The sequence below is a fragment of the Bufo bufo genome, chromosome 10 (genome assembly GCF_905171765.1).
Source record: "Bufo bufo chromosome 10, aBufBuf1.1, whole genome shotgun sequence".
Classification (NCBI taxonomy): Eukaryota; Metazoa; Chordata; class Amphibia; order Anura; family Bufonidae; genus Bufo; species Bufo bufo.
The window spans coordinates 11,556,524-11,581,758 of record NC_053398.1 but is presented as its reverse complement, the minus strand read 5'-3'; the positions used below and the strand labels follow the sequence as shown (position 1 = coordinate 11,581,758).

The 25,235-nt window shown below is 40.3% G+C and overlaps 2 protein-coding genes across 2 annotated transcripts in view; one reads left to right on the top strand and one right to left on the bottom strand.

Moving 5' to 3' along the window:
- EXT2 (exostosin glycosyltransferase 2) overlaps positions 1–7,901 on the bottom strand; it is a 59,663-nt gene extending 51,762 nt beyond the window's left edge. Inside the window, exons 1-4 of the mRNA XM_040409298.1 lie at positions 7,792–7,901; positions 6,151–6,716; positions 808–897; positions 124–237 (exon numbers count right to left, since the gene is read on the bottom strand). Coding sequence (XP_040265232.1) covers positions 124–237; positions 808–897; positions 6,151–6,686 — 740 coding nt within the window. The 5' untranslated portion in view covers positions 6,687–6,716; positions 7,792–7,901. The remainder of the gene's footprint in view (positions 1–123; positions 238–807; positions 898–6,150; positions 6,717–7,791) is intronic.
- A 704-nt stretch (positions 7,902–8,605) lies between these two features.
- LOC120980953 lies at positions 8,606–23,357 on the top strand. The gene is made up of 4 exons (XM_040410348.1): positions 8,606–8,638; positions 11,144–11,666; positions 21,690–21,857; positions 22,287–23,357. The coding sequence occupies exons 1-4, from the start codon at positions 8,606–8,608 to the stop codon at positions 22,508–22,510; spliced, it is 948 nt and encodes a 315-aa protein (XP_040266282.1). The 3' UTR covers positions 22,511–23,357.
- Positions 23,358–25,235: the final 1,878 nt, after the last annotated feature.

The following is a 25,235-nucleotide window of genomic DNA, read 5'->3' as shown; positions in this document are numbered from 1 at the left end:
CAACAGACAGACCTCCCCCATGTTACCGTTCATAGATTCACGGTGAATCATGGACAGCCAGTCCATCACTTGCATACAATGTAAAAGACCAAGCTGTAGCATCTGTCTGGCATTACGACTTACCCAGGTGCCCGCTCAGGTAGGTTCACTTCAGAGAGTGGACTGTATACTGGTATGCTGACGTCATAACCCTGACGGTAGGTCCATGTTGAGAATCCTCCACCAGCCAGCACTGCTCTACAAAGAAGATGAAAGTGATTGGTCCCGGCAGCGAGTTCTCTTTATGAATGTGGTTTATATGATAGACATGACCAGAGCAGGTCTGCAGAACATGGACGATGGACGCTCGGTACAGTGCAGATGTCTGTAGACATACGTTACAGTCTGTGGCTCTATACACCACCGCAGCCCCTTCATGCTAGCAGGGGTCACAACACATGGATCCCCACCTATCATAGGAACGTGACGTCCCCATGTCATGGCTTCTCAATAACTGGAATTCCACTTTCAAGTTGACAGACGTGATCCTGCCTGTGTGCGGTTACAAGGTGCAGGGACAGGATGTGATAGGACCTGCATACCTACCCAATGACCATAATTACAGGACAAGATAAAACCAAGTGAGATCAAATCGGGGAGAGCTCCTATATAATAATGGCACATGGGTGTAGGGATGCCACCTTTATGTCTGGTGATGCACAGGTTAACCCACCTGCACCCCCCCCCCCTAAAATAGGTCCTCCATGTAAAGGGGCATCAGGGGCTGGTTAGTACTTGGAAGACCCTAAAGGAGCACACTACTCATACCTGTCACGAGGAACATCCAGAGCGGTGTTGTAGTCTGGGGGGCCTCCGGGCAGCATGTTAAATAACAGGTGGTTTGTACCTCGGTCCCATCTATGAAGAATAAAAGGTCATTAAAGACTAATTAATAACTGGTCCTGACGGTGTCACATAATAACTCCATCGTGAAAAAGCGGGTGGCACTGCTTCCTTTCTCTTTCTTCCAAAAAAACGGATCTCCAAGACCGGGTCTACTCTACCACTTGTGGCGGTGCTCCTGCCTCTAAGGCTACTTTCACACTCGCGTTTTGGGCGGATCCGTCATGGATCTGCAAAAACTGATCCGTTACAATAATACAACCGCATGCATCCGTCATGAACGGATCCATTTGTATTATCTGTATAACATAGCCAAGACGGATCCGTCATGAACTCCACTGAAAGTCATGGGAAGACGGATCAGTTTTCTATTGTGTCAGAGAAAACGGATCCGTCCCCATTGACTTACATTGTGTGTCAGGACGGATCCGTTTGGCTCCGCTTCGTCAGGCGGAAACCAAAACGCTGCAGGCAGCCTCCAGAGCGGAATGGAGACGGATCGGAGGCATTAGGGCAAAACTGATCCGTTTTGGACCGCCGAGCCCTGAACGGTTCTCACAAACGGAAAGCCAAAACGCCAGTGTGAAAGTAGCCTTAGACCTTCTGATTTCTTTTAAACTAACGTCCCTTTCCACTATGTCCCAATTTTCTCTTGTCACTTTCCTAATCCGATTCGCCAATGGACTATATTTAAAGGAGAGAAAACGAATTTGTATTTCCCGATGTTACCGCACTTCGGTCCATAGATGAAGCCTGCTGCATGGCCTCATACAATAACTCCATCATCGGGTATCCGCTAGCTAACAATCGTTTCTTCAGATCGAAGGATCTAACTCCATACCACCACTGACTGCATTCCATCTTATGTGTAGGGCAGTATTAAAGGGGTGATCGGGGATTTTAAAAAAAATTGATGGTCTATCCTGAGAATAGGAAATCAGAATCAGATCGGTGGGTGTCTGGTACCCGGTATCCCACCCCACAGCTGGCTGATGGGGTCTTGGCACAGCACATATTTATGGCGGTGCCTGGTACTGCAGCTCAGTCCAATCCACCAATCCAAGTAAACGAGACTGAGCTGTAATACCAGGAACAGCCACTACTAAAGTGCGGCGCTGTTCCTGATAAACAATGAAAGGGATGTGGCGATTAGTGGTGTTAGCTGATCGGTGGGGGTGGAGAGAGTCAGACCCCCTACTGATCTGATAGTGATTCCCTAACTTAAGGATCGAAGGACCAGAAAACACCCTTAAAGGGGTACTCCCATCTGAGACAATGGGGTCATATCGCTTGCATATGTCCCCATTGTCTGATAGTTGCAGGTCACACCTCTGAGACCCACACCTACACCGAGAACGGAGCAGGGAAGGTGGTGACCGGAGGACCCCGGGTTTCAGCAGGCTTGGCCACCGCTAAGCGATCTCCCCATAGTACTGAATGCGAGCGCACCACGCTTCCGCGGCCACCACTCCCATTCATTTCTATGGGGGCCAACGGAAATGTTCAGCAGCCCCATAGAAATGAATGGAGGGCGGCTGCGCAATCACTGTGCGCCCTCCACAACTTTTGGAGCCTCCGTTCTCAGTGTAGGTTCCAGCAATATGCCCCCATTATCAGAGACGGGAAAACCCCTTTAAAGGAATAGTGACGGAACTTAAAGAGGTAGTCCAGGCTACAGATATTGATGGATAGATCATCACTATCAGATCAGTGGGGTCCAACACCCGACACCCTCACGGCCAGCTGTTTCATGTAGCCGCTGTGTTGGAAGCTATACTGGGGACGGAGCACAGCTCCATACGGGTAGTAGTGGCCATGCTAGGGTACTGCAGCTAAATAGAAATGCACAGAGCCTTCTGCTTCTGCCCTGTATAATTTGCGGCACCCCAACTGAAACAGCTCATGAGTTGGACCCCCGCCGACGTGATACTGAACATAGGTCGTCAATATCTGTATTCTGAACAACCCCTTTAAGCTTAACCCATATTTACAAGACACGTGGTAAGCATCTAATCAGTGGGACCTCGACTGATTGAGAAAACGGGGGTCCTGGGGTCTTCCATATGATTGGAGCGGTGGCTGAGTACGAGGACTGCCACTCTATTCATCTCTATGAGGCTGAAACCAGTCAGGACCTCACATTTCAGTACGCGCTGCTTTGTGTCCAGTCTACCCCATCCTCTGTGACCGACACATTGTAACAAACTCCCAGGACAGGAGAGAGATTGGAAATGTCTGAGGACTGAGTCACACCGGATACAACTGTAACGACCCCTGAGACGCATTCGGTCTATATTTTAGCGACCTGGCATTTATTAAAAGTTCCTTTTCATTGACTGCAAGCAGGGATGTTAAAATGATGACGAACTGACACAAAGTAGACCAGAAAATTGCAGAACTTTTCCCTGCAGTTTTGTCTACGCCGCGCCCTCGCGCTGCTCGCCCTCACATCAGGGCCGCAGATCGCTAAAGATAATTGTGTTTCCCCTTATGGAACTAAGGGCAAATTTAGGCGAGGTGGCTTGGTATGCATATTTCCAACTGAGGTCAGCACTTTCTAATACTTTGAATAGTCACCTTTTTATTATAGATACTTCTGTATTTTTACAGGACTTAATTTGTAAGAAAATTGTCACGAGAATTAAACTATCTCACTGTTACAGACACTTAATGGATAATTTTTTTTTGGATGTTTTCTCTCCGGGACAGAGAGCCTGGTCTTCTCTTCTTTCAGAGGCAGGCCCTCCTAACTGGGAGAATATAGGGGAAAGTTTAAAATTGGTTTCACATAATTTTAACCACACTGTTGTACAATTTAATATTTTGCACAAAATTTATGTAACACCCATATGGTTATATAGAAGAGGACTCAGGGCTTCCTCTGACTGCCCCCGTTGTGGCGAGCCCGAGGCAGATCATCTACATCTGTTCTGGGACTGCCCAATGGTGAGTAGTTATTGGAGCATGGTCCAAAAGAACCTGGCGAGTAAACTTAGAATTGTGGTTCCCTTGTCTCCCAGGATATGGGTCCTGGGAGATTTATCTGAGGTTAATTATCAACCCATAAAAAGCCATTTGTTGACTAAGGTGATGTTCTTAGCTAGGCTCCTGATTTCTAGATCCTGGTTTTGTTCTTCCGCCCCAGACTGTAATAACTGGCTGGGCTTGGTAGAGAAAGTGAAAAGTTACGAGAAGATCCTGTACAAAAAAAGAGGATCCTATTTAAAGTGGAATAGCTTATGGAAAGATTGGGATACGACTAATTAATTATGATCCCTTTTTTTTTTTTTTTTTTTTTTTTTTTCTTTTTTTTCCCTGCAAGGTGGGGGGGGGGGGTGGGTTTATGGGGTGAGTTGGGGAAAATTCTAGCTGTCCGGCTTTTCTGTATGTATTATATTGATTAAGAATGTGGAGGTATATTGGAAGCATGGGAGGGTCTCCAGGACTGAAAGAGGGGGGACTTCCCGGTATTAAATAATGGTAAAAAAAATTTTATCCAGGTATAATATCGAGCGGTACATGGGTAGGGGACCGTGGCTCGAGGTCTGGAGGTGCCCGGATATCGGGCGCGGCTCGGGATACGGCTCTTCCCGTCAGACATGGGGCTCGATTGCGGGCAGGGAGGTGACACACGCGGTGGGCGCGCTACTATGTGCTCATTTTAAGAGACAGAGCAGGTATCTGGCTTTGTTTTTTGCTTATATCCTTTTTAATTGCTGAGTGACACTCGGTTCGAGTTCTCTGTCGCATGAAATATCAATGCGAATAAACGCAAAGTATGGTGAACCATGCAACCGATAGCTGACTTAATCATATGGGGATGAGGCAGTAAAATATACGAGTGGGTTTCTACCACTGTGGTAAAAGACTGCTGGACTCCCCTCTCTGGTTTTTGCTTTATCAAATGCCTGCGATAAAAGATCGCTGCAAGCTCGCCTTTAGGCAGCATGTGAGCATAAAGCGATCGGCCACATGAGTGCCAGTCCTTCCGCTCGTACTTGCCCGTGTCTGGGGGAGGGCGTGCGCGAGCGGCGCTCGCTGCCGGGCGGCTGTCTGGATTTCGGGCCCCTATCCCTGTAGCGAATGGAGAACCTGGGCTAAGTGGGTTGCTTTTTCCACTTGCATTATCAAGCCTAGGATGTCGGGTGAGCCCTGTCACCCTCCCCAGTAGGAGACCTCCCTTTGATTTTCAAATACTGACATATTATGGATATCTGCATGAAATTATTGTCAATTATGTTTACAGATCAGAATTGGCGGATCTATGGAATTTATAATATCAAGTATGTAATATGGATTTAAATTTTTGTATTATAACAATAAAATATTTTTAAAAAAAAAAAAAAAGATAATTGTGTTTCCTGTGGAGATGAAGCGATTTGATGGTGACTGAAACGCAAACTACTTTGTTAAAATCAATGGAGGTTTGTCGCGCACTGGTGTCAGTCACGCGACAGATCCGGTGCTTCCGTTATTTTTGATTTTCTGTTCCTATGTCGGAGCAGAAAAACAGAAATACGAGCGCATATCTGAACAGCGCCTTATCTCAGACAGAATGTTTCCAGCTTACAACACTCAATAAACAGCAAATAAATAAAAAGTAAAAAAAGCATAAAACATTTCCGTTTTTTTTCTTAAAGCAGCATGGCTGGTGACAGAAAAGAGCATAATGAATTCACGAACAGAAAAAACATGGCTGCCTGGCATGGCTCTTCTAAAAAACAGCACCACTCCTGCACTTTGGCCGTGTGTGGTATTGCAGCTCAGCCACATTTATGTCAATAGAGCGACACAACCCATGGACACGTGTGGTGCTGCTCCAGGCAGCCATGTTTTTATTATCCTGAACAAGCCGTCTCATCTGAGACATTGATGACACATTGCTAGGATGTCGCAACAGCGTCAGATAGGTGTGGGTCCTACTTCTGGACTGGGAGCCGCACCCATCTCTAAAACCGAACCCCCAAAGTGTAGAAAGGCACACTGCGCAGGCGCTGCCACCCTCCATTTACTTCTATAGGAGTTCTGAAAATAGCTGAGAGCCGGCTCCTAGAGGTGATTGGAGAGCACGCTGTGCATGCGCGGTACACTCTCCTTCGATTTGGGAGCCCCATTCTAGAGACAGGTGCGGGTCTCACCTCTGGGACCTGCGCCTATGCGACATGGGTGGTATATCCTCGCTGACCATAAATGTCTGATAGATGTGGACGTATGTAGAGAGCACGGACCCTGATCAACCTCACTACATTTCCTCTCCCATCCTGTTACCTGGGCAGCTTGGCCAGCGCTTGCGCAGTCTCCTTAATCCGCAGGTTATTCTGATTGAGCATATCGATAGACGGCAGAAAGAGACAGGCTCTGGTGACATCATCGGTGTAGAAGTCGCTCTCGGACACGGCGGTCAGCAGCATGTTGTACTCCCGGGAGATGACGCTGCCCACCGCGCTCCCGTACTCGTCCGTGTATTTCTTCAAGGGGTAGATGTAAACTTTCACCTTGTTTTTAGGGTTGAAGCCGCAGCGGTACACATCGAAGCAAGTGTGCATGCGGCAGCTCAGGTCCCCCCTGTCCGGCAGCGGGCTGCTCTCCGACAGCTTAACGGCAGGCACGTCGTGGACGCTGCGCTTCTCCGCGATCCAGTCGCCGGGCGTTTCGATGTTGTGGGGCCAAAACTGGAACATCCCGGTGGCGATGAGGCCCAGGAGCACCACCGAGAAGAGAGCTATGTAGTAGACGCGGTGCTTGGACTTCATTCTGGGGATCAGGACTGGACCCCGGGTGTTGTATTTGACCGAGGCGCACATAATGGACCCCTCCTCCCCGATCCTGCGCTCCTGCTGGGGGCGGAAACAGACATTAATCAGATGACAGAAGCACGACCGCTATCTAATCTCATCACGCACAAGCAAGACGGAGAGAAATCCCACTGTGTCACCCAGCAGTCAACTTCTTGGTTTTTCTTAAAGGGGAATTACACTTTAAAGGGATTTTCCGAATTCCGAGAATAGAACTTTAAAGTTAATTCATCCCCTATTCCCATTGTGCTTCAATTTCTCTCTATTCTCAAAAACTCTGCTTGCTGTCAGTGAATCACAACATTCTCCTATCCACTCAGAGGCTGATACCTCACACCGCTGAGGGTTTGTCACAATTGCATCTAACGGAAACCACCTTCTGGAAGCTGTTTGACTATACAGGATGCAACCTATGGAGGAAGCAGTCGGGGAGCATGGCGGTCGGACCCCGTATTCTAGTGTCATATCCATCATCCTCTGTCCTCAAGACATCCCCTTTAACCTTCACCAGACAATCCCTTTAAGGGTACGGTGTCTGGGGGCTCTCTGGGGTACGCCATCCCACTCCTTTTAAATCCATAATGAAAAAAGTGACCTGAACCCCAGACACTTTTTACCTGTCCCCTTAAGCCTAAAAGATTTATTCAGCTCAAGGAGAGAACGGAGGGGGTCCTCCGGGCTCAGGACCCCCGCTAGAAGTTGGCGCTGCTTCAGCGCCATGGATAAATAAAATGGAAGCCATGTTTTTTTGAGGGGTTCCCCTTTAATTACGTCTTTTATAACATATAAGGGACTGAGATTTGCACAATACTTTCCCGACAATTAAATCGTCCGCTATCCCGCAATAACTTCTACGTAAATCAGTGCTGTATAGCGACAGGCAGCCATTTTGGGGCGGACACGTTGCTATGACAGGTCAGATGCACATTATGTAGCTGGGGGGGGGGACATTTATATGCAATATACTGATAGTATACCATTACATATCCAGCTAAATACAATGTAGGTGCAGCACAGCGGTCACCCTGCGGCTAGAAGGACACTAAATACACCTTGCAGATGAGGCCTAGGCCCCTGCTCCTCACCTCGCCTAGGCCCCTGCTCCTCACCTCACCTCGGCCCCCAGTAGCAGCAGCTCCCGACCCCGGGCCGCCCCCAACAGCGTTCACGACTCCAGCCTCATCCCTCGGCCGGAGACACCCACACTGAGCGGAAATGACGTCACCGCCAGAATGTGTATGAAGAACAGGCGCTGCTAGAGTGCCAATCGTGTGCTGCATGTGTCGGCGGATCTGTCTGCAGATTTTGGCGGCCGCCATTTTGCCGGAGTTCGAACACTGTGGCGTTTGTGAGGGCAGCAAACAAAAAGTAGAGACTGAGGAGAAACCCTTCTGGACCACACTGAAGTCTACATCCAAATGGGTTTTTAATTGAATCCCTACATTCAGATAACCCCTCACCATTATTTATTACGTCGCCATGGCAACAGTGGCATCCTGACTGCTCAGATGTCACAGCCTATAACAGTGTCTCCATAAGGGTGTACAGGGGTACTCCGGTTGTTAGGGGATAACTACTAGATCGGTGGGGGTCCTACGACTGGGACTACCCGCCGATCATGAGAACGGGGGTCCCAAACTCCTGCGGTCCCCCTGAAATGAATGTGAGGGCATGTGCGTGGCCGCTCTATTCATTTCTATGGGAGTTCCGGAGATAGCCGAGTACAGTGCCCCCCTATCTCCAGAATTCCCATAGAAATGAATGGAGCAGCCATGGTTTATCTTAGGGGGGCTGCAGGGCGTGTGGGGCCGCCGTTCTTGTGATTGGTGGGGGTCCCAGTGGTAGAACCTCACCTGATCTAATAGGTTTACCCTTTTAATCCAATGAGAAGAGGTCATCTCCCCCCATTTTGGCCCATGTTGTAGGTCATGGCGCCTCCGTTCTTAGGTCGAACGTTCTCTGTAATTCCTTAGTCTCTTTATAGCGGTTGGAGCTCATTATTTTTTAGATACAAAGCTCCAAATCCCCTGCATAGATGTACAGTTAAAGGGGTATTCCCATCTTGGACATTGGGGGCATGTACGGCCGCCCTCCATTCATTTCTATGGGACTTCCGAAAATAGCTGCGCGGCGAGCTCGGCTGTTTTCGGAAGTCCCATTGAAATGAATGGGAAGCACACTGCACAAGCGCGGCCACTTCTCCATTCACTTCTACGCGGCTTACGGAAAAAGCAGAGCCAGCACTTGGCTATTTTCGGCAGACCCATAGAAAAAAAAATGGAGGGCGGCAGCGCATGCATGGTGCGCCCTCCGGTGTGGGTCCCGCACCTATCAGACATTTAGACAGACATATCCTAGCGATATGCCCCCAATGTCCATAATGGGAATACACCATTTAAACTAGGGTTCTCTGACATCAGGAACCCATGTCCAGAAGGCAGGGTCCTGCGCCGGGCTTCCATCTCCACCGATTATGGTCCCTTCTGGATCAACCAATGGCTCGGCCCGCGAGCGCTGAGCTACACAGAAAACCGCTGAGGGAGATACCGGGAGCTGTGAAGATGGGGGCCCGGCGGCGCTGGATCCTGGTGATCGGGGAGTCTTCACACCCTGCATGGCTTTCCTTTCTAAACTCTGCGTTGTGGTCTCAGAGAACCCCTTTAAAGAAGACCCTACTATTCTTATGAATCCATGATGTGACATTCCTCTATTATTGCTGCTAGAAGTTTGTAAAGAAGGTCCACATGGCTGTTACCAGTTTGAGAGGGGGTTTCCCTGCACAGCCTGACATTATACAATCACTGCTGCCATTGTCAGACTGTGAAGGGACACCCCCCAACTGGTGACATCCTTCTGGACCTTCATTACAAACTGCTGGTAATTCATTCATAACTTCTAGCATGAATAATAGAGGAATGTTACTTCATACAACCATAAGTATAGATGCTCCAGAATTATTACATGTTACTAAAACAAACATTTCAGGTGAGGGGACAGGTCCTCTTTAACCCCTTCAAGACATAGCCGTTTTCAGATTTTTTTATTTTTTTTATATATTTTTTTTACTTCCAGCCTTCCTGGAGCCATAACTTTTTTTTAGTTTTCCATTCACATGGCCGTTTGGGGGGCTTATTTTTCCCAGGACAAGTCGTACTGTCTAATGGCACTATTTAATATTGAATATGATGCAGCGGTAACCAGAAAAAAAATCCAAATGGGGTGAAATTGGAAAAAAAAAACACACTTCCGCTATAGTTTTATGGGTTTCGTTTTTACAGCTTTCACTATGCGGTAAAACGGACCTATTACCTTCATTCTCCAGGTCAGTACGATTAGAGAGTTAACACATTTATATAATTTTTCTTGTGTAATACTTTAAAAAAACTAAAACTTTGGGGGAAAAAAACACTTCGTTTTTTTTTTTGCATCGTCATATTCTGACCCCCATAACCTTTTTTTTTATATTTACGTCTATGGAGCTTTGTGAGGGCTCTTTTTTTTCCTGGGGCGATCTGTAGTTTTTGTTGAGTGTGTATGAGTTTTTAAGTAAATCTTTATGAAATTTCTTTTTGGAGGTAAAGTGTCTAAAAAACGGCAAATAGTCTATTTAGATTTTTTTTTTCTGTTACGGCGTTCACCGTACGGGACGAATTCCTTTATATTGTAATAGTACGGGTAGTTTGGGATTCATCGGTGCTGATGATGTTTATTTTTTATTGCTTTTATTCAGTTTTATTTTTAATATAGGGAATTTAAATTTGTATGTTTTTTTTTTATTTTTTAACTTTTTTCTTTTTTTCCCCACTCCCTTTAAGTCCCCCTAGAGGACAATGATTTAACATTGCAGTCTATGGGAGAACTAATCTGTTCAGAAGCCCTGAGGCTGCCATACCAACGAAACGGATCCCTCAATCTCTGCGCGGTGGAGCCGATCGGCCGCTGGGTGCAAAGCGCTCCCGACAAAAGACCGCTCTGTTGCCATGGTTACAGTTGATCATGGCATCTGTGGGGTTAAATGTCTGTGATCAGAGTTATCGCCAATCATGGAAAATGCCTCCGGGCGTCCGATGTGCAAAACAGCAGACACCCGGCGGCTATTGCGCCCGTTCGGCTCCTGAGCGGGGCGCCATCTTTAAAGCATCAACTTGTGCCGTACATGTACAGTGGAAGGAGTTAAATTCTACAATGCTTTTTGCCTTCAGCCACCACTAGGGGGAGCTCAGGAGCTTGCTGCAGACTATTCTGAGTTAGCTAACAGTGTGAGGTGAGCTCCTAAGCTCCCCCTAGTGGTGGCTGAAGGCAGCAAGTATTTTATCGTTTGGCCATGTGTATGTAGAAGATTTGGAGCTCTGTATCAGAAAGGCAGGGCTCTGACCACCATAAAGCTATGGATGATGACATGAATCAGCAGAGAATGTCGGATTATTCACTGTGGTTACTTTATATCTTTCTGTCTCTGTGTAAAGATTTCTCCTCTCGCTCTCAATAATTCTCATTACATTTCCTGTGGTTTCTTTGCACTTAGAGAGGTGAGAACCATAAAAGGAAATTTCTTCTCTAAAGTCTTAAAGCTGCGGAGAATTTACATCAAGGAGAGACCTGAGCGCCCCGAGGACACCGGCCCGACTTTCGCTTCTCGGTTCTCTTGGCAGGTTCCCTCCAACAACACATTAACCCAGCAGAAGACTGGAGCGTCCAAACCAAAAGTGAAGGGGCGCAGCTGTGCTCCTCTTACTGGGGGCTCCGAAACAGAGCGAAAGAACATCCACAAGAGAGAAATCCACCGGCAGCGAGGAGGAATGTCGGCACACATGCCCAGAATGTCCCGGGGCCATGCCCTACAAGGGCTGCTGGGCATGCTGGGTACATTAGCCCTAATGATCTCTGCCACCACCCCACAGTGGTACAACAACACAGGGCTATGGGGGAGCCAGAAATCATCAGACAGAACACAAAGCAATGACAAGACGCCCCCCTCCACTGGCAGAGGTATGAAACCGGAGTACATAGGAGGCAGTATTATAGTAGTTATATTCCTGTACATAGGAGCAGTATTATAGTATTTATATTCTTGTACATAGGAGCAGTATTATAGTAGTTATATTCTTGTACATAGGAGCAGTATTATAGTATTTATATTCTTGTACATAGGAGCAGTATTATTGTAGTTATATTCTTGTACATAGGAGGCAGTATTATAGTAGTTATATTCTTGTACATAGGAGCAGTATTATAGTAGTTATATTCTTGTACATAGGAGCAGTATTATAGTAGTTATATTCTTGTACATAGGAGCAGTATTATAGTAGTTATATTCTTGTACATAGGAGCAGTATTATAGTAGTTATATTCCTGTACATAGGAGCAGTATTATAGTAGTTATAATCTTGTACATAGGAGGCAGTATTATAGTAGTTATATTCTTGTACATAGGAGCAGTATTATAGTAGTTATATTCTTGTACATAGGAGGCAGTATTATAGTAGTTATATTCTTGGATATAGGAGCAGTATTATAGTAGTTATATTCTTGTACATAGGAGGCAGTATTATAGTAGTTATATTCCTGTACATGGGAGGCGGTATTATAGTAGTTATATTCTTGTACATAGGAGGCAGAATTATAGTAGTTACATTCTTGTACATAGGAGGCAGTATTATAGTAGTTACATTCTTGTACATAGGAGGCAGTATTATAGTAGTTATATTCTTGGATATCGGAGCAGTATTATAGTAGTTATATTCTTGTACATAGGAGGCAGTATTATAGTAGTTATATTCTTGTACATAGGAGCAAAATTTTTAGTAGATATTACTGTACATAGGAGCAGCATTATAGTAGTTATACTCTTGTACATAGGAGGCAGTATTATAGTAGTTATATTCTTGTACATAGGAGCAGTATTATTGTAGTTATATTCTTGTACATAGGAGGCAGTATTATAGTAGTTATATTCTTGTACATAGGAGCAGTATTATAGTAGTTATATTCTTGTACATAGGAGGCAGTATTATTGTAGTTATATTCTTGTACATAGGAGGCAGTATTATAGTAGTTATATTCCTGTACATAGGAGCAGTATTATAGTAGTTATATTCTTGTACATAGGAGCAGTATTATAGTAGTTATATTCTTGTACATAGGAGATAGTATTATAGTAGTTATATTCTTGTACATAGGAGGCAGTATTATAGTAGTTATATTCTTGGATATAGGAGGCAGTATTATAGTAGTTATATTCTTGTACATAGTAGGCAGTATTATAGTAGTTACATTCTTGTACATAGGAGGCAGTATTATAGTAGTTACATTCTTGTACATAGGAGGCAGTATTATAGTAGTTATATTCTTGTACATAGGAGCAGTATTATAGTAGTTATATTCCTGTACATAGGAGCAGTATTATAGTAGTTATAATCTTGTACATAGGAGGCAGTATTATAGTAGTTATATTCTTGTACATAGGAGCAGTATTATAGTAGTTATATTCCTGTACATAGGAGGCAGTATTATAGTAGTTATATTCCTGTACATAGGAGGCAGTATTATAGTAGTTATATTCCTGTACATAGGAGGCAGTATTATAGTAGTTATATTATTGTACATAGGAGCAGTATTATAGTAGTTATATTCTTGTACATAGGAGCAGTATTATAGTAGTTACATTCTTGTACATAGGAGGCAGTATTATAGTAGTTACATTCTTGTACATAGGAGGCAGTATTATAGTAGTTATATTCTTGTACATAGGAGCAGTATTATAGTAGTTATATTCCTGTACATAGGAGCAGTATTATAGTAGTTATAATCTTGTACATAGGAGGCAGTATTATAGTAGTTATATTCTTGTACATAGGAGCAGTATTATAGTAGTTATATTCTTGTACATAGGAGGCAGTATTATAGTAGTTATATTCTTGGATATAGGAGCAGTATTATAGTAGTTATATTCTTGTACATAGGAGGCAGTATTATAGTAGTTATATTCCTGTACATGGGAGGCGGTATTATAGTAGTTATATTCTTGTACATAGGAGGCAGAATTATAGTAGTTACATTCTTGTACATAGGAGGCAGTATTATAGTAGTTACATTCTTGTACATAGGAGGCAGTATTATAGTAGTTATATTCTTGGATATAGGAGCAGTATTATAGTAGTTATATTCTTGTACATAGGAGGCAGTATTATAGTAGTTATATTCTTGTACATAGGAGCAAAATTTTTAGTAGATATTACTGTACATAGGAGCAGCATTATAGTAGTTATACTCATGTACATAGGAGGCAGTATTATAGTAGTTATATTCTTGTACATAGGAGCAGTATTATAGTAGTTATATTCTTGTACATAGGAGGCAGTATTATAGTAGTTATATTCTTGTACATAGGAGGCAGTATTATAGTAGTTATATTCCTGTACATAGGAGCAGTATTATAGTAGTTATATTCTTGTACATAGGAGCAGTATTATAGTAGTTATATTCTTGTACATAGGAGCAGTATTATAGTAGTTATATTCTTGTACATAGGAGGCAGTATTATAGTAGTTATATTCCTGTACATAGGAGCAGTATTATAGTAGTTATATTCCTGTACATAGGAGGCAGTATTATAGTAGTTATATTCTTGTACATAGGAGCAGTATTATAGTAGTTATATTCTTGTACATTGGAGCAGTATTATAGTAGTTATATTCTTGCACATAGGAGGCAGTATTATAGTAGTTATATTCTTGTACACAGGAGTAGTATTATAGCAGTTATATTCTTGTACATAGGAGCAGTATTATAGCAGTTATATTCTTGTACATAGGAGGCAGTATTATAGTAGTTATATTCTTGTACATAGGAGCAGTATTATAGCAGTTATATTCTTGTACATAGGAGCAGTATTATAGTAGTTATATTCTTGTACATAGGAGCAGTATTATAGTAGTTATATTCTTGTACATAGGAGCAGTATTATAGTAGTTATATTCTTGTACATAGGAGGCAGTATTATAGTAGTTATATTCTTGTACATAGGAGGCAGTATTATAGTAGTTATATTCTTGTACATAGGAGGCAGTATTATAGTAGTTATATTCCTGTACATAGGAGCAGTATTATAGTAGTTATATTCTTGTACATAGGAGCAGTATTATAGTAGTTATATTCTTGTACATAGGAGGCAGTATTATAGTAGTTATATTCTTGTACATTGGAGCAGTATTATAGTAGTTATATTCTTGCACATAGGAGGCAGTATTATAGTAGTTATATTCTTATACATAGGGGGCAGTATTATAGTAGTTATATTCTTGTACATAGGAGGCAGTATTATAGTAGTTATATTCTTGTACATAGGAGCAGTATTATAGTAGTTATATTCTTGTACATAGGAGGCAGTATTATAGTAGTTATATTCTTGTACATAGGAGGCAGTATTATAGTAGGTATATTCTTGTACATAGGAGCAGTATTATAGTAGTTATATTCTTGTACATAGGAGCAGTATTATAGTAGTTATATTCCTGCACATAGGAGGCAGTATTATAGTAGTTATATTCTTGTACATAGGAGCAGTATTATAGTAGTTATATTCTTGTAGATAGGAGCAGTATTAGAGTAGTTATATTCTTGTAGATAGGAGGCAGTATTATAGTAGTTATATTCTTGTAGATAGGAGGCAGTATTATAGTAGTAATATCCTTGTACATAGGAGCAGTATTATAGTAGTTATATCCTTGTACATAGGAGCAGTATTATAGTAGTTATATTCTTGTACATAGAGGGCAGTATTATAGTAGTTATATTCCTGCACATAGGAGGCAGTATTATAGTAGTTATATTCTTGTACATAGGAGCAGTATTATAGTAGTTATATTCCTGTACATAGGAGCAGTATTATAGTAGTTATATTCCTGCACATAGGAGGCAGTATTATAGTAGTTATATTCTTGTACATAGGAGGCAGTATTATAGTAGTTATATTCTTGTACATAGGAGCAGTATTATAGTAGTTATATTCTTGTAGATAGGAGCAGTATTATAGTAGTTATATTCTTGTAGATAGGAGGCAGTATTATAGTAGTTATATTCTTGTAGATAGGAGGCAGTATTATAGTAGTTATATCCTTGTACATAGGAGCAGTATTATAGTAGTTATATCCTTGTACATAGGAGCAGTATTATAGTAGTTATATTCTTGTACATAGGAGGCAGTATTATAGTAGTTATATTCTTGTACATTGGAGCAGTATTATAGTAGTTATATTCTTGCACATAGGAGGCAGTATTATAGTAGTTATATTCTTATACATAGGGGGCAGTATTATAGTAGTTATATTCTTGTACATAGGAGGCAGTATTATAGTAGTTATATTCTTGTACATAGGAGCAGTATTATAGTAGTTATATTCTTGTACATAGGAGGCAGTATTATAGTAGTTATATTCTTGTACATAGGAGGCAGTATTATAGTAGGTATATTCTTGTACATAGGAGCAGTATTATAGTAGTTATATTCTTGTACATAGGAGCAGTATTATAGTAGTTATATTCCTGCACATAGGAGGCAGTATTATAGTAGTTATATTCTTGTACATAGGAGCAGTATTATAGTAGTTATATTCTTGTAGATAGGAGCAGTATTAGAGTAGTTATATTCTTGTAGATAGGAGGCAGTATTATAGTAGTTATATTCTTGTAGATAGGAGGCAGTATTATAGTAGTAATATCCTTGTACATAGGAGCAGTATTATAGTAGTTATATCCTTGTACATAGGAGCAGTATTATAGTAGTTATATTCTTGTACATAGAGGGCAGTATTATAGTAGTTATATTCTTGTACATAGGAGCAGTATTATAGTAGTTATATTCCTGTACATAGGAGCAGTATTATAGTAGTTATATTCCTGCACATAGGAGGCAGTATTATAGTAGTTATATTCTTGTACATAGGAGGCAGTATTATAGTAGTTATATTCTTGTACATAGGAGCAGTATTATAGTAGTTATATTCTTGTAGATAGGAGCAGTATTATAGTAGTTATATTCTTGTAGATAGGAGGCAGTATTATAGTAGTTATATTCTTGTAGATAGGAGGCAGTATTATAGTAGTTATATCCTTGTACATAGGAGCAGTATTATAGTAGTTATATCCTTGTACATAGGAGCAGTATTATAGTAGTTATATTCTTGTACATAGAGGGCAGTATTATAGTAGTTATATTCCTGCACATAGGAGGCAGTATTATAGTAGTTATATTCTTGTACATAGGAGCAGTATTATAGTAGTTATATTCCTGTACATAGGAGCAGTATTATAGTAGTTATATTCCTGCACATAGGAGGCAGTATTATAGTAGTTATATTCTTGTACATAGGAGGCAGTATTATAGTAGTTATATTCTTGTACATAGGAGCAGTATTATAGTAGTTATATTCTTGTACATAGGAGGCAGTATTATAGTAGTTATATTCCTGTACATAGGAGCAGTATTATAGTAGTTATATTCTTGTACATAGGAGCAGTATTATAGCAGTTATATTCTTGTACATAGGAGCAGTATTATAGCAGTTATATTCTTGTACATAGGAGCAGTATTATAGCAGTTATATTCTTGTACATAGGAGCAGTATTATAGCAGTTATATTCTTGTACATAGGAGCAGTATTATAGTAGTTATATTCTTGTACATAGGAGCAGTATTATAGTAGTTATATTCTTGTACATAGGAGCAGTATTATAGTAGTGATATTCTTGTACATTGGAGGCAGTATTATATTAGTTATATTCTTGTACATAGGAGCAGTATTATAGTAGTTATATTCTTGTACATAGGAGCAGTATTATAGTAGTTATATTCTTGTACATAGGAGCAGTATTATAGTAGTTATATTCTTGTATACAGGAGCAGTATTATAGTAGTTATATTCTTGTACATAGGAGCAGTATTATAGTAGTTATATTCTTGTATATAGGAGCAGTATTATAGTAGTTATAGTCTTGTACATAGAGGGCAGTATTATAGTAGTTATATTCTTGTACATAGGAGGCAGTATTATAGTAGTTATATTCTTGTATACAGGAGCAGTATTATAGTAGTTATAGTCTTGTACATAGAGGGCAGTATTATAGTAGTTATAGTCTTGTACATAGGAGGCAGTATTATAGTAGTTATATTCTTGTACATAGGAGCAGTATTATAGTAGTTATATTCTTGTACATAGGAGCAGTATTATAGTAGTTATATTCTTGTACATAGGAGCAGTATTATAGTAGTTATATTCTTGTACATAGGAGCAGTATTATAGTAGTTATATTCTTGTACATAGGAGCAGTATTATAGTAGTTATATTCTTGTACATAGGAGGCAGTATTATAGTAGTTATATTCTTGTACATAGGAGGCAGTATTATAGTAGTTATATTCTTGTACATAGGAGGCAGTATTATAGTAGTTATATTCCTGTACATAGGAGCAGTATTATAGTAGTTATATTCTTGTACATAGGAGCAGTATTATAGTAGTTATATTCTTGTACATAGGAGGCAGTATTATAGTAGTTATATTCTTGTACATTGGAGCAGTATTATAGTAGTTATATTCTTGCACATAGGAGGCAGTATTATAGTAGTTATATTCTTATACATAGGGGGCAGTATTATAGTAGTTATATTCTTGTACATAGGAGGCAGTATTATAGTAGTTATATTCTTGTACATAGGAGCAGTATTATAGTAGTTATATTCTTGTACATAGGAGGCAGTATTATAGTAGTTATATTCTTGTACATAGGAGGCAGTATTATAGTAGGTATATTCTTGTACATAGGAGCAGTATTATAGTAGTTATATTCTTGTACATAGGAGCAGTATTATAGTAGTTATATTCCTGCACATAGGAGGCAGTATTATAGTAGTTATATTCTTGTACATAGGAGCAGTATTATAGTAGTTATATTCTTGTAGATAGGAGCAGTATTATAGTAGTTATATTCTTGTAGATAGGAGGCAGTATTATAGTAGTTATATTCTTGTAGATAGGAGGCAGTATTATAGTAGTTATATCCTTGTACATAGGAGCAGTATTATAGTAGTTATATCCTTGTACATAGGAGCAGTATTATAGTAGTTATATTCTTGTACATAGAGGGCAGTATTATAGTAGTTATATTCCTGCACATAGGAGGCAGTATTATAGTAGTTATATTCTTGTACATAGGAGCAGTATTATAGTAGTTATATTCCTGTACATAGGAGCAGTATTATAGTAGTTATATTCCTGCACATAGGAGGCAGTATTATAGTAGTTATATTCTTGTACATAGGAGGCAGTATTATAGTAGTTATATTCTTGTACATAGGAGGCAGTATTATAGTAGTTATATTCCTGTACATAGGAGCAGTATTATAGTAGTTATATTCTTGTACATAGGAGCAGTATTATAGCAGTTATATTCTTGTACATAGGAGCAGTATTATAGCAGTTATATTCTTGTACATAGGAGCAGTATTATAGCAGTTATATTCTTGTACATAGGAGCAGTATTATAGCAGTTATATTCTTGTACATAGGAGCAGTATTATAGTAGTTATATTCTTGTACATAGGAGCAGTATTATAGTAGTTATATTCTTGTACATAGGAGCTGTATTATAGTAGTGATATTCTTGTACATTGGAGGCAGTATTATATTAGTTATATTCTTGTACATAGGAGCAGTATTATAGTAGTTATATTCTTGTACATAGGAGCAGTATTATAGTAGTTATATTCTTGTACATAGGAGCAGTATTATAGTAGTTATATTCTTGTATACAGGAGCAGTATTATAGTAGTTATATTCTTGTACATAGGAGCAGTATTATAGTAGTTATATTCTTGTATATAGGAGCAGTATTATAGTAGTTATAGTCTTGTACATAGAGGGCAGTATTATAGTAGTTATATTCTTGTACATAGGAGGCAGTATTATAGTAGCTATATTCTTGTATACAGGAGCAGTATTATAGTAGTTATAGTCTTGTACATAGAGGGCAGTATTATAGTAGTTATAGTCTTGTACATAGGAGGCAGTATTATAGTAGTTATATTCTTGTACATAGGAGCAGTATTATAGTAGTTATATTCTTGTACATAGGAGCAGTATTATAGTAGTTATATTCTTGTACATAGGAGCAGTATTATAGTAGTTATATTCTTGTACATAGGAGCAGTATTATAGTAGTTATATTCTTGTACATAGGAGCAGTATTATAGTAGTTATATTCTTGTACATAGGAGGCAGTATTATAGTAGTTATATTCTTGTACATAGGAGCAGTATTATAGTAGTTATATTCTTGTACATAGGAGCAGTATTATAGTAGTTATATTCTTGTACATAGGAGCAGTATTATAGTAGTTATATTCTTGTACATAGGAGCAGTATTATAGTAGTTATATTCTTGTATATAGGAGCAGTATTATAGTAGTTATAGTCTTGTACATAGAGGGCAGTATTATAGTAGTTATATTCTTGTACATAGGAGGCAGTATTATAGTAGTTATATTCTTGTATACAGGAGCAGTATTATAGTAGTTATAGTCTTGTACATAGAGGGCAGTATTATAGTAGTTATAGTCTTGTACATAGGAGGCAGTATTATAGTAGTTATATTCTTGTACATAGGAGCAGTATTATAGTAGTTATATTCTTGTACATAGGAGCAGTATTATAGTAGTTATATTCTTGTACATAGGAGCAGTATTATAGTAGTTATATTCTTGTACATAGGAGCAGTATTATAGTAGTTATATTCTTGTACATAGGAGCAGTATTATAGTAGTTATATTCTTGTACATAGGAGGCAGTATTATAGTAGTTATATTCTTGTACATAGGAGCAGTATTATAGTAGTTATATTCTTGTACATAGGAGCAGTATTATAGTAGTTATATTCTTGTACATAGGAGCAGTATTATAGTAGTTATATTCTTGTACATAGGAGCAGTATTATAGTAGTTATATTCTTGTATATAGGAGCAGTATTATAGTAGTTATAGTCTTGTACATAGAGGGCAGTATTATAGTAGTTATAGTCTTGTACATAGGAGGCAGTATTATAGTAGTTATATTCTTGTACATAGGAGGCAGTATTATAGTAGTTATATTCTTGTACATAGGAGGCAGTATTATAGTAGTTATATTCTTCTACATAGGAGGCAGTATTATAGTAGTTATATTCTTGTACATAGGAGCAGTATTATAGTAGTTATAGTCTTGTACATAGGAGGCAGTATTATAGTAGTTATATTCTTGTACATAGGAGCAGTATTATAGTAGTTATATTCTTGTACATAGGAGCAGTATTATAGTAGTTATATTCTTGTACATAGGAGCAGTATTATAGTAGTTATATTCTTGTACATAGGGGGCAGTATTATAGTAGTTATATTCTTGTACATAGGGAGCAGTATTATAGTAGTTATATTCTTGTACATAGGGAGCAGTATTATAGTAGTTATATTCTTGTACATAGGAGCAGTATTATAGTAGTTATATTCTTGTACATAGGAGCAGTATTATAGTAGTTATATTCTTGTACAGGGGAGCAGTATTATAGTAGTTATATTCTTGTACATAGGGGGCAGTATTATAGTAGTTATATTCTTGTACATAGGGAGCAGTATTATAGTAGTTATATTCTTGTACATAGGAGCAGTATTATAGTAGTTATATTCTTGTACATAGGAGCAGTATTATAGTAGTTATATTCTTGTACATAGGGAGCAGTATTATAGTAGTTATATTCTTGTACATAGGAGGCAGTATTATAGTAGTTATATTCTTGTACATAGGAGCAGTATTATAGTAGTTATATTCTTGTACATAGGGAGCAGTATTATAGTAGTTATATTCTTGTACATAGGGAGCAGTATTATGCTAGTCCTTCTTTTATATGAGTACATTCTGTTCTGTGTTTTTGAATATCATTATTCAATTTACTCTACTTATTCTGTTTCTCTCTTTTTCTATGTGATAGCCCAAGAAGCTCAGTTATTCTTTTTCGGTATCTCCCTCATTATGGCTGCTGCCAGTTTCTGTACCTGCCTGATCTTTTTGTTTGGCTGGAAGAATCCTAAATATTTCCAAGATACTGAACATGAGCCAAGTCCTGCAATCCTTTTCTTGACTATACTTTTACCCACAGGTGAGAAACTACCGGAGATGAATTGCGGCTACATAAAGGGGTCTCGTAACTGTCAGTGGTCTGAATTTCTCAGGATTGTGACATTTTTTGTCGGTATCATGACTGGCTATGACGGCCATGGAGTGACAACCCCTTGGTTGGTGAACTATATCCAGGTTGAATCCTGTACACTAAAAGCAAGACCCTCCAGTAGGATATATGATTCCTGCCCAAAACAGTGAATACATTTCCTTGTACAATAAGAATTTGGGACCTAACCTAATGAGTTTGCACCACCTGGTGGTTTGGGTTGGTACTGCAGGTTTATTGATTTAATATTGTGGTTTGGGGTGGACTAAAGTTTATTGCTGCAAGGTATAGGTGATTCCCATTGACCCCACTGAATGATGACATGTTTTTTCCTAAACTTATGTTCTTCTATCCTTTTAGGATGTTTCTTCTCTGTGGGCTGGACTATCTTTACTGGGCAACACCTGGAGGAGATACAGAAGAACTGGTCCGGTCTCGGCTTCTCTTACTGGTTGGGCGTCTTAGCATGGACTATACTGGTGATCTGCATCCCGGTCATATTCGTAATCACTGAATGTATAATATATAGCAGATCGGACTGTGATGTTGATCTAACAGTGGGCGCATTGGAGGTGGAGAATTAAGCTACATAGTGGGGCTGTCTGTGAGGGATATCCCACAGGGTACACTAAGGTAATAGGGAGGCCCTGACTGGGGCACTAATAATAGGTCACTCTATATTTTAGGGGCCCCAACCCCTACAAAACCCATCATAATCAACCTTACTTTTTTAGAGAAACTGCACTCAGTTATAGGGCTTAGCCAAACAGGAGTGGCCCTTTAAATGATGCTTATAATCGCATGGTTAAATACCATATTATATGAAAATAATATACATATAATAATGCATAAATTATATTTATTACAGGTAAGAATATTAATAATTTGGCTGTCACAGCCATGTTATATATGATGTATAGTATTTATTCCCAATATGCAAAGACAGTCAAATCTTTCATAATCAGCCACTTTGGAGGGAATGGAAAGTGTTTTAGTCACCCGGTCACCAAACTATAAGTAGACACTTTCCTCCTACTTTCTTTCTCCATATCTGTGAATGGGTATGTGTATACTTACTTCTCTGTGCCTATTTAGCTCAGTGATGGAGGCATGCCGCCTAAGAGTGTTGTCTCATCATTAAATATAATATTTATTGTGTAGATCATAAAAGATTAATTACCTTATATTTGGCATTTACATGCGACCCAATGAACAGTTATGACATTTACTTACATAGTATGGCATCACCTGGTGTTCATTTACTGACATAACATGGCGCCACCTAGTGTTCATTTACATACATAGTATGGTGCCCCAACTGGTGTTCTATTTCTTACATAGTATGGCTCCACCTGGTGTTCATTTACTTACATAGTATGGCGCCACCTGGTGTTCATTTACTTACATAGTATGGCTCCACCTGGTGTTCATTTACTTACATAGTATGGCGCCACCTGGTGTTCATTTACTTACATAGTATGGCGCCCCAACTGGTGTTCCATTTCTTACATAGTATGGCGCCACCTGGTGTTCATTTACTTACATAGTATGGCGCCTCAACTAGTGTTCAGTTACTTACATAGTATGGCTCCACCTGGTGTTCAGTTACTTACATAGTATGGCGCCTTAACTGGTGTTCAGTTACTTACATAGTATGGCGCCACCTGGTGTTCATTTACTTACATAGTATGGCGCCACCTGGTGTTCAGTTACTTACATAGTATGGCTCCACCTGGTGTTCATTTACTTACATAGTATGCTGCCATCTGGTGTTCATTTACTTACATAGTATGGCTCCACCTGGTGTTCAGTTACTTAAATAGTATGGCGCCCCAACTGGTGTTCCATTTCTTACATAGTATGGCGCCACCTGGTGTTCAGTTACTTACATAGTATGGCACCATCTGGTGTTCTTTTACTTGGATAATATGGTGCCCTCATGGTGGTCACTGTGTATAGAAACGTGTGATGCATCTACTAAACTGCTGCACATGCTCAGTCACTCTCCCCACAGCCTGGTCGCTGCATCTCAGGGAAGGAGCAGAGCCTCTGCCGTAGCACGTCAGTGTAGCTGAGAAGAAGTAATAAGGGACTATACTGTCAGCTGCCAGAGGGGGGGAGGATTCTGTACAGAGTTCACCCCAGCAGCACCAAAGGGAGCACATGGAAGCAAAAAATTGTGTAAAAAGGTATTTTTAAAGGGGTTGTCTTATCATGGACAATGGGGGCATATCGCTATGATATGCCCCCATTGTCTTATAGGTGCGGGTCCCACCGCTGGGACCCGCACCTATATTGAGAATGGAGCCCCGCAAGGTGTTGGCTGGAGGACTCTGGTCCGGCCACCACCAAGCCAGCTCCCCATAGAAGTGAATGGGAGCGTACCGCGCATGCGTGGCCCCCGCTCCTCCTTCACTTGTGGGGCTCCGTTCTCGAAATAGGTGCGGGTCCCGCACCTATAGGAAAATGGGGGCATATCCTAGCGATATGCCCCCATTGTCCATGATGAAACAACCCCTTTAAGCTAGAAACAGCTATTAAAGGGGTTGTCCCACTTCAGCAAATGGCATTTCACTGAATACAAGGCACTTACTAATGTATTGTTTAGTGTTGATCGAGCACCAAAGTGCTCGAGTAGAACATCTCGGGATTCTCTACCGAGCACAATGGAAGTCAATATGAGAACCCGAGCATTAAACCAGGCCCCCCCTGCTCTGAAGAGGGGAGGGTGTCTGGTTCACAGGAAAATGTCAGAAATTGATGGAAACACCTCTCAAGATGGCTCCTCTGCCAGTTCTCTGAGGCCAAAACTGCTTTCCCTCACTTTCCATACATACTTGTGTAGCCAGCAGATCCCTGCCAGCCAATCAGATTGTATTATTGAGAGACACGCCTCCTCATTGAAGCCTAATGCAGGCATGTAGTGTGAAGGACCGCCCCTCTGTCTTCTGTTTACATGAAGGCTAGGGCTGCGCGACACATAGGGCACAACTACACTGCAACATGTGACAATTTCTATAATGATAGTCTATGGTGTTGCACCGCGACATGCTGCGACTGTGACGCAACAGTCGCAGAAAAATCCATCTTGAATGGATTTTTTGCTACTGTCGTGTCGCAGTATGTTGCAGTGCGACACCATAGACTATCATTATAAAAATTGTCGCGCAACACGTGTCATCTTTTAGCCCTAGCAACGGTATTTTAAGGAACCAGTGTAAAGGGACAATTATTAACAGACTATCTCAGGTATACATGCCTAGCTCTAATAAACTAGCAAATAAAAAAAAACGACAGTTACACTTTAAG

Coding starts and splice junctions, on each gene's coding strand:
- LOC120980953 (XM_040410348.1), top strand. CDS start 8,606: ATGGCGCCTCCGTTCTTAGGTCGAACGTTCTCT. Junction 11,667..21,689: donor GCCCCCCTCCACTGGCAGAG/GTATGAAACCGG, acceptor TCTATGTGATAG/CCCAAGAAGCTCAGTTATTC. Junction 21,858..22,286: donor GACTATACTTTTACCCACAG/GTGAGAAACTAC, acceptor CTATCCTTTTAG/GATGTTTCTTCTCTGTGGGC.